Source organism: Aptenodytes forsteri, unplaced genomic scaffold (assembly GCF_000699145.1).
Source record: "Aptenodytes forsteri isolate BGI_AS27 unplaced genomic scaffold, ASM69914v1 Scaffold321, whole genome shotgun sequence".
Taxonomy (NCBI): Eukaryota; Metazoa; Chordata; class Aves; order Sphenisciformes; family Spheniscidae; genus Aptenodytes; species Aptenodytes forsteri.
In genome coordinates, this window is record NW_008795030.1 from 516,970 (window position 1) to 525,643 (window position 8,674).

The 8,674-nt window shown below is 61.1% G+C and overlaps 2 protein-coding genes across 2 annotated transcripts in view; both read right to left on the reverse strand.

Moving 5' to 3' along the window:
• The window catches only part of PHACTR4 (phosphatase and actin regulator 4), a 93,391-nt gene extending 88,453 nt beyond the window's left edge, over positions 1 to 4,938 (reverse strand). Inside the window, exon 1 of the mRNA XM_019471266.1 lies at positions 4,844 to 4,938. The gene's annotated coding sequence lies outside the window, so the exon portion shown is untranslated. The remainder of the gene's footprint in view (positions 1 to 4,843) is intronic.
• Positions 4,939 to 5,468: 530 nt separating this feature from the next.
• The window catches only part of SESN2 (sestrin 2), an 8,434-nt gene continuing 5,228 nt past the window's right edge, over positions 5,469 to 8,674 (reverse strand). Inside the window, exons 5-9 of the mRNA XM_019471237.1 lie at positions 8,154 to 8,304; positions 7,868 to 7,983; positions 7,381 to 7,571; positions 7,011 to 7,155; positions 5,469 to 6,927 (exon numbers count right to left, since the gene is read on the reverse strand). Coding sequence (XP_019326782.1) covers positions 6,841 to 6,927; positions 7,011 to 7,155; positions 7,381 to 7,571; positions 7,868 to 7,983; positions 8,154 to 8,304 — 690 coding nt within the window. The 3' untranslated portion in view covers positions 5,469 to 6,840. The remainder of the gene's footprint in view (positions 6,928 to 7,010; positions 7,156 to 7,380; positions 7,572 to 7,867; positions 7,984 to 8,153; positions 8,305 to 8,674) is intronic.

The following is an 8,674-nucleotide window of genomic DNA, read 5'->3' on the forward strand; positions in this document are numbered from 1 at the left end:
ATCCCGGGCCGGGGCTGGGAACGGCCGCTCGGGCTGCAAATCTGACGCCAGGCAAAGAAATGGAGGGCTGAGGGCTGAGCAGCGGCGGTTCCCGTGGAGCTGATTTGTTCCCTTCTGTTGCGCGGGCGTGGGATGGGGTGCACCCATCGGGGTGCTTCATCCCTCGGCTGGCGCGGAGCTGGGGGTGCAGGATGGCACCCCAGAGCCCGGGGCGAAGGAGGTGACAGCAGCTCGGGGACCCATACTGAATTCCGGCTGCCTCCGGTCCCAGCCCTCCCCGCGCGCCACCACGCCGTCGCTGCTGCCTGGCTTGCTTTTCAAGGACTAAAATGCTCCAGCAGCCAGTTGGGATTGACAGCCCACGGTGCCCAGAGCCCGCAGTTCCCCCAGGATAAGCCCAGTTTGTCCCCAGCGAGGACAGCAAGTCAGCTTCCCGGTGACAGCCAAACTGTCACTCAAATCCAAAGCAGCTTATTACCTGCTGCAAAGGAGCAGAGGGCCGGGCGCTTATCCACCCCCCCCACACCCTGTGAAGCTTTCCCTCTGTGCCTGCAAGGATCGAGCTGATTTTAGAGGGGCATGTGGAGGGACTCTGGCTCCCGGCCACCGGCGGGATGGCTCCTGACGCTCCCGGGACCCAAAGATGCCCACCTCGGTGCACAGGCTGGGTGCTGGCAGGGTGCAAGGCCGTATTTCTGGGTAAAACCCAGCTGAAAAAGCAGTGCTCGGCATCCTGAATCGGCAATACCCTGCGTGCGCCCTGATGACGGTGTCGGTCCCACAGCGGTGACCCGGTGGCCCGGCTGCGGGCTGGCAGCCCCGGCGGGGCTGGGCACGGTGTGGGTTACGCATGGAAGCAGGGCTGGCGCCGGGCGCGGCTGGTGCCAGGGGATATTTTGGGCTCCAGGAGCAGGACACATTCTGTTCCCGTGAGCTAAGGCAGCGAGCAGGGGCCGGTCCCTTCCCTTCCACCCCACCGCCCTGCAAAACCTTCACCGGGGTCACTGGGCAGCTCCGGGGCTCCACCGCTGGAAAGGGGCTGGGGAGGGGACTGGGAGCACTGGGGCTGTGGGGCTCAACTCCGTCGCAGTCCGGGGTGACCACGGCAGAGGCTCTGCCGAGGCAGCTGCTCACCGCTGGGAAGCGTGTGATGCCACAGGAGACACACGGGATTGCCCACGGCCGTGCGGACACGGGCACTGGGCAAAGCCAGGGCGGAGACCTGCACCCACCGCCACCGCTCGCTTGAGCTGAACCTCCATGTCTGCCTCACCCTTGAAGAGCTGCTTTGTACTCGCTTGAGCTGAACCTCCACGTCTGCCTCACCCTTGAAGAGCTGCTTTGTTTCCAGCCTGAATTTATCCATCTCCAGCCCATGCAGCCGGTCCAGGTGTCTGCTCGCAGCCGCGGGGCAACGAGCTGCCAACGCTCAGGGCACGGATATTCCCCCTCATCTCCAGCTCCGCACGAATTCCTGGGTGAGCTGAGCCCCATCCCGGCCGACTTCCAGGATGAGGACTTCCCCGGCTGCTCGAATCCCTCCTGCAACTCATCCGGGTGCCGGGCTCGGCGAGAGACAACCCTCGGCACGGCACGATGCTGCCGCACCCTCCCCGTATTACGGCACAGCAGCTCAGCCCTGGTAATGCCCATTTTGCAAAGCACTTTGGGCTCCATCAGCCTTAAAGCACTCATTCAGCACAGCCCGCGATTATTATTATTATTATTTTCCCATTGCATTGCTGCATTTTAACCACCGCTAACACGTTACGTTTTTAAATTGAGGGCAATTGTAGTGCAAAAAAAATTGCATATATTGGGATCATAACTATCAGCTGCAGGTAGGGAGATTATTAACACGCCTTCTGCCCCGCAAGACAGACAATGAAAGCTGCCGATAAATTGTATATACGCCTACAAATTGCAGGCCTTGGTTAAACGCAGGGTGAGGAATTTTATTGGTTTATAATTGTGACCACCTGAAAAAAGGAAGGGGGTTAAACTGATACAGTGACCCAGGCGATGAGTTAAAGGAGGCCCACGGCACCGGCTCACCCCCGAGTTATTTGATGCTGTAGCAGAAAAATTGGGGGAAAAATAAAGCAAGGGACTGGTCCTTCCCGGACGTCCTCGCTGCTGGCGGCCGTCCGTCGGGAGAAGCACGGGGAAGCGCTGGGTGCCCATGGTAAACCCTCTGTGGATTTAAAAAAAATCTGGGGCAACTGGGGAGGAAAATTTGCATCCCAAACCAGGACTTGCTGCTAAGGCCAAGCTTTGCAAGACTGGGGGGGGTGGGTGGGAAGGGATTAAAAAGAACACTTTCAAGAGCCTCCCTGCTTTGCAGCTCGCCGAGCGAGGCTCAGGGCAGCGCTGGCTCCAGGCACCAGCTCCCTCCCGGGCTGCACCCTGGGGAGGGGGGGAGAGCTGCCACGTCCTGGGCAGCCCTTGGGTCTATGAGCACCCTTTTGTCTCTGCTTTAATATGAGGATATAACACCCGCACATGCCTGCAGGGAGGCACCTAAATAGGGCCTTGCCAGAGGAGAGGGGCAGAGGAGCAGCGAAGATGGGGTGGACGAGGGGCACGGAGCAGCCGTCCCACCCAGAGCGGGTCGCTCCGCATCTTCTTGCAAACACAGCAGGGGAGACGGCCAGAAACAATAGAAAGTAATGCAAAAAGATATTTTTTTCCTTCCTTGCCGCGGGGTGGGCAATGCCACGGGCACCGGGCTGCAAACCTCTCCTAGGGAGAGAAACCTTGGTGCACCAGGGGTGCCGGGCTGGTACAGAGGGCTGCTGGAGCTTGGGCTGCTGCCAGCCACCCGAAATCACGCCTATAACTCTGTGTATATATATATATTTCATTTTTTATATCTATAAAAAAATAAAAATACCTGTACATATATATATTTTTTTTTTTTTTTTTAAGCACTGGAGGAGGTGACCTGAGCTCGTGCCCTCTGCTCCCCAAGCCAAACCACCACGCAGGCATGCACCTCGCAGGTGAGCGACGTCCCCAGCTCCAGCCGGCTGCTGGGAGCCCTGTCCAAGCCGAAAACCTCACCCAGTCGCTGCTGCAGCGCAGCCCTGCGCTCGCAGCCCTCCTTCCGCCTGCCCACGGCACCGAGAGCTGAAAAAACCGTCGCAAGGCTCCGACAGGCACCGGCACCGCTTGCTCGGGCGTTGCAAACCGGTCGCCATCCCCGATGGGTTTGCAATTGCTGACGCATCACCCGGGCGCTGGGGTTTAAACACGAGCCTAGGCTGGGTTGGCAGGGCTGGAGGTTGGGCGCTGGGGTGGCATTGCTGCTCCCCGGGTGCCCCGGGACCCGGCTGGACTCTGTGTCACCCTGATATTGCTGGCAAAAGTGAGGTGGGGTGGGGACGCAGAGCGGTGACTCCACAAGATGCTGGTGCTGATTTTGCCAGACATGCTGGGGTGAAACTGCAGCAAAGAGGGTTTGGGGTTTTTTTCCTCTCTTTTTCCTCCCCCCGCCCCCCCCAAAGGCTCAGCCCTTCCCAGCGTGGCTTTATGACCAGAAACGGCGCCTTTACTTGGAGGATTTCTTCCATTTGAACAAAATATTTCAGATGCCTCAAAGAGAGCCAGGAGGCAGCAGGAAAAATCCCTCCTCAGACAGAATCTCCCTGTCGACTTGACCCTTTCCTAGTGACTGCCTGATTTTCTGAGCTGTTTCAGTTCCCCAAAAGATGACATTTTCTCACTTCTTTTGAAAAACCACACACACAAACACAATTTTCCCTTCTTCGCAGCTGAACTGCCAGTGCCGTCCCACCAGGACCTCCAGCCACACCAGGTCCCCGAGGCCCTGCAGCCAGACCCCCCCCCCCCCCCTGCCAGTGCCGCCCCACCAGGCCCTCCAGCCACACCAGGTCCCCGAGGCCCTGCACTGCAACGCCGGTGCCGTCCCACCAGGACCTCCAGCCACACCAGGTCCCCGAGGCCCTGCAGCCAGACCCCTCCATATATACGGTAGAAAAGCCACTAGCATTAAAAAATCTCAAAGCACCCTCCCTAAAATCATGCTAGACTCACTTAAAAATAAGCTCACTGTTGCCATTCCCGGTATATTTGGGGAATAAACCCACCACCCTCTGGGGCAGGGAGCTGCCACCCTGGCAGGGGTTGGGAGCTGCCCTAGGGACCCCGGAGGTCCCCAAGCACCCTCAGGTCCCCCGCACGGTGTTGTCCCCTCGCTGGCTGGGTGTTACAGGGTGACACTCTGGAAATAACAGCACTTGGCGGGGGGGGTGTGTGTGTGTTTTGCTCTTCTCTCCGCAGCCTGAAGGCGCCGGCGGAGGCTCAGCCTCCTCGGCCAGGGCTGGAAAAACACGATGGGAAATATTTGGAGGCTGTGACTCAGCGCAGGAAAACTGCTCAACCCCGGCTGAAGCCTCGCATGAGCCCGGCCGGCACGAGCAGGGTCCCCCCACACCCCAGGGGGGTTCTCCAGCGTCTTGTAAGCGTTAAGCTAACCCTTACCTGTGGTTTGCAGCTCTCTTCTGCAAGACATTTGCTAAACCCACCTGCAGTCACCGGCAATGCAACGGAGACCTGGACAGATGCCCGGACGGGGACTCAGGCCCAGGGGCTTTGGCATGACCGGCAAAGCCAAGGGAGACCTGCCCTCCTGCCTCAGTTTCCCCAGTGCCCTTGAGCTGTCCCAAGAGCACTTTTCCCCCCCCGTGCACGGTGTGAATAGAGGCTCTGCCCTATAAACCCCCAGTAAACCTTTAACGTTCCGGTGGTGCCCGAGCCCCAACGAGCCTCGCTGCCCCCGGCACCACGTCCCCACTCAGACAGGCAGCACGGCGGGTCCTACCTGTCTGCAGGGGCTGGAGGGTCCAGACATCCCCAGAGCCGGGATCTGGCTCCTCGCTTCTTCCTGAGCGCATGGTGCAGGGATGCGCCTCGGTCTGCGGGGATGGGGCTGGAGCAGGGGGCCGGGCAGGCCCCTCCTCAGGGCTCTTATCGGCAGCTGCCAGGGGCTCCTGCCCGCACCCTGATAAGTGCTGGGCTCCACATCACAGGGCTGGGGTGCCCCCAGTGCTGCTTCACACACACCTACCCCCCCCACCCACCCCCAGCTCCACTGCAGCCCAACCCACAGTGGGATGAGTGTCAGTGCCCCAAATCCTGGCTTTCGGGGAGAGCATTACACCCAGGAGGGCTGGGAACAGTTGCTGCAAGGAGGGTGCACTGGAGCCGAACCCACCCCCTCGGGCAAATGGGGAGTGTACGTGTCCCCCCCCCGTTTGCCTCCTTGGACAACCCAGGGCTGCTCCCAGGCACCCCCGGAGCAGTGGGACACCCCCACCCCATACTGTGCTAGGCAGGATCGGCCCCTGGGGCTGAGCCAAGGGGAAAAGGGAAACTGCATCTCACACCCGCTTGCTTGGCAGCGCTGCCCTGCAGAGGCGTGCGGAAAAAGAAAAGAAAAGAAAAAAAGAACAATTTTATTTTTTCGAACAAGACCTGTAGCCGAGTCACAGTGGCACTTCCACGCCCAGACAGGAGTAAATACACCCAAAAATATAGAAATAACTTAACTGGACCTACGGTACAGCAGAGACAAACCAAGAGTGGCCGAGCGGCAGGCGATGCTGCTGGACCTGGACCCACGTTCCAGCAGAGCCGGGAGCGGGGGCTGTCCCGAACAGGCACCTCCCCGGCGACCCGCACCGCTGGGAAATGCTCTGGCACATCTGGGTAAAGCTATGGCCACCCCACGTCCCACCCCGTCACCCTCACAGCAGGCAGGAGGGCAGCCACAGGCAGCCCCGCGCCCCAGTACAGCTCCCCGCCTCAGCCACGAAGGTTGAGGCAGCAGAGATGTGCCAGCGGCTGAAAAAATGATGCAAAAAAAAAAAAAAGATATCAAACACACCACAGGCACTCCTACCCTCACCCTGCTCCTGTCCCGGGACCTAGATTTAAGAGGCACTTCACATCCCAAATTGCAGAGGGCTCGGGCAGGCATGACGGGGCAGGGCTTAACCCCTCCTGCAGCCCCGCCAGCCCCGCTCCGAGGGCTGGGTTGGGATCCAGCCGTGCCAGGGTCCACGGGGAAGAGCAGCGAGGGGCTGCGCGCACCCCCAGCCATGGAGGGGACGTCCCCATGTCACAGCAGGCACCGAAGGCAGCAGAAACACTCGGGGCCAGGGCAGGGAGGAGCCACAGCCTCTCCCCCAGCCATTCGGACCCTGCCGTGGGGGAACTCAGCTCGGAGACGAGTGGCACCGGGGGGCTGCCCGACTGGGCGACGGGATGGCCGGATCCTTCCCACCACTCCTGCGGTGCCTTCCTTGGGTGCGAGCCAGAGAGGTGGGGAGGGGGTGCCAGGGCAGCATCCCCACCAGCAGCTGCATGTCTTCCAGCACAACGAGACCCCGAGAAGCAGGGGTAAAGCCCGCGATACCCTCTGGCGATCTCTGCAAACGAGGACAGTCCTCCGCGGCGGCAGTCTTGGTGCCAGGACATGGCACAGGGGTGTAACACCAGCGCTGCATGGCGAAGGCAGCGCCCGCAGGCACCCTGGTTTGGCTTCATTCAGGCTCACCCCAAGAAAGGCACAGAGCAGTCGAGCACCCCCAGCTCTGCCAAGCCCAGGGCAGCACTCCGGGGTCTTCTCGGCACTGACAGCTTCTTGGGGATCCCCTCTTCTGGGATGAGGGGGCAGGGAAGCCCCCCCTTTCCTTCCACAGCTCCCGGCCCCTTAAGGGGGGAGACAATATTCCAGCAAAGTCTTTAGGGTACCAGCTCCCCCCTGGCCTTTCCCCCAAACCGGGGGCAGGAGGAGGAGGAGGGAGCAGAGGCCGGTCAGGTCATGTAGCGGGTGACAGCTCTCAGGGCATAGAGCAGAGCCGCCTGCATCCGAGCCTCCAGCAAGAGCAGGTTGATGTGCACCTACGCAGGGAGAGCGGGGTCAGGGCATGGGGGGCTCAGCACCCCCCCACGCCCTGCCAGGAGGGGAAGGGATGGGGCAGTACCTTCTCCGAGTGCTTGAAGTGTCTCCAGAACTGCGTATACATCCGCTTGGTCGTCTTCTCCGGGTAGCAAGCCACTGTCTTGATGTAGATCTTCAAGCTGCGCTCCAGGAGCTGGTTCACCTCCCCATAGTCGTAGTCATCGTAGCTGGGGGAGAGAGGAGGGCGCGTTACTCCAGGCACAACCCCTGCCCATTCGCACATCCCAGGGTCTTTCCAGACCTAAGCTGTGCCCCCCAACAGCATCGCTTTGCCTTAGTCTAAGCGGCAGCAACAGTTTCACCAAGACCGAGTCACAGGCTCCCGGGCTGGACCCGCTCCCGGGCTCTACCCAAGGCAGAGAACAGGCTCCGGCCACGGCTCGGGGACCTACCGGATGCCGAAGACGCAGTGGACGTAGTTCCAGATGGCCCTGCGCAGCATGGACGTGTCCACGCCGCAGTGCATGGCGATGGTGTTGTACGTCAGGTTGTAGACAACCTGGAACTTCTCGTCCAGGAGCTGCCCCACGTCGGGGTAGAGGCGGTTGATCAGCGAGTAGCCATGGTCCTCCCAGGTGTAATCCTGCCGGAGAAAGGATGCTGGGGTAGGGGCTCAACAGGGAAACGTGGGGTCCCTTCAAAGCCAGTGACACAAGCTGGGGTCTCCCCCCCGCCATGCTGACCCCCCCCAACTATTAGCATCTGGTTGCACTGCTCACACAGCTCCAGCCTGGTCCCAGCCCCTCGCCCTCTGCACCCACGCTGTCCACGACCCTGGGAACAGCCCCGCTTGTCCCCCCCGCCAAGACAAGCAGGACCTGCCACCCAGCACCCTGCCACCCCTTCCCCTCCGGCTGGCACAGGACCGCGAGCACCCACCTGCGCACGGAAAGTTGGGGGCGCCTGCTCGCCCCTCCGTGTGAAGTCCTTGTACCCGAACTCGGGGTCCTCCACGAAGCAGAGGACGTTGGACTGCAGGGAGTGATCCGCAATATCTACAAGGCACCACCGCAGCAGCCATGAGCGACGCGGCGTGACCCCGGACAGAGCCAGCCCTGCAGCTGGGGGCCTGATCCTGCTCCTCCCTGGGCAGATGCCGGCTCCGTCCCCCCCTCCCCTGTGACTTCCCTGGCCCACAGTCAGCTGCACCCCTGCACCTCCTCACCCGAGGGAGCGACCAGCAAACTCTCCGTCTTCTCCAGCTCAAAGCGCGTTGCCATCTCCTCCTGCGTGACACCCTCCTCCTCCAGCTGGCTTTCCTGCAGCAGCTTCATCCTCTCCATCAGCACCTCCACCTCCTGCATGGCATCTTTGCCCTGGCGAAGCAGAGGCCAGAGTCAACCCTGCCCTAGGTCGAGCAAGGTTGCAGAGGGGTTGCAAGCCCAGAGCAGGACGGAGTCGCTTGCAGAGGGGAAGCCCAGAGCAGGACGGAGGGAGTCTCAGCTCTGCTGTCACTTGGAGCAGCCCCGGGGCTGCTCTAAAGACCATTCATTTCTGGACTGGGAGGAGGGGGAAGCCCTGCGGAGGGTGCTCCTGCGCGGAGGGTGCTCCTGCGCAGCCCTAAAGCATCATCTGTTCCCAATAGAAGCCCTTGGGGCAATTCCCAGGGGAAGCACCGCAAAGCAGTCCAGCACCCCACCATGCCCTTCCCTTCCCACCCCACACCCCCACCCCTGCAAGGCAAAG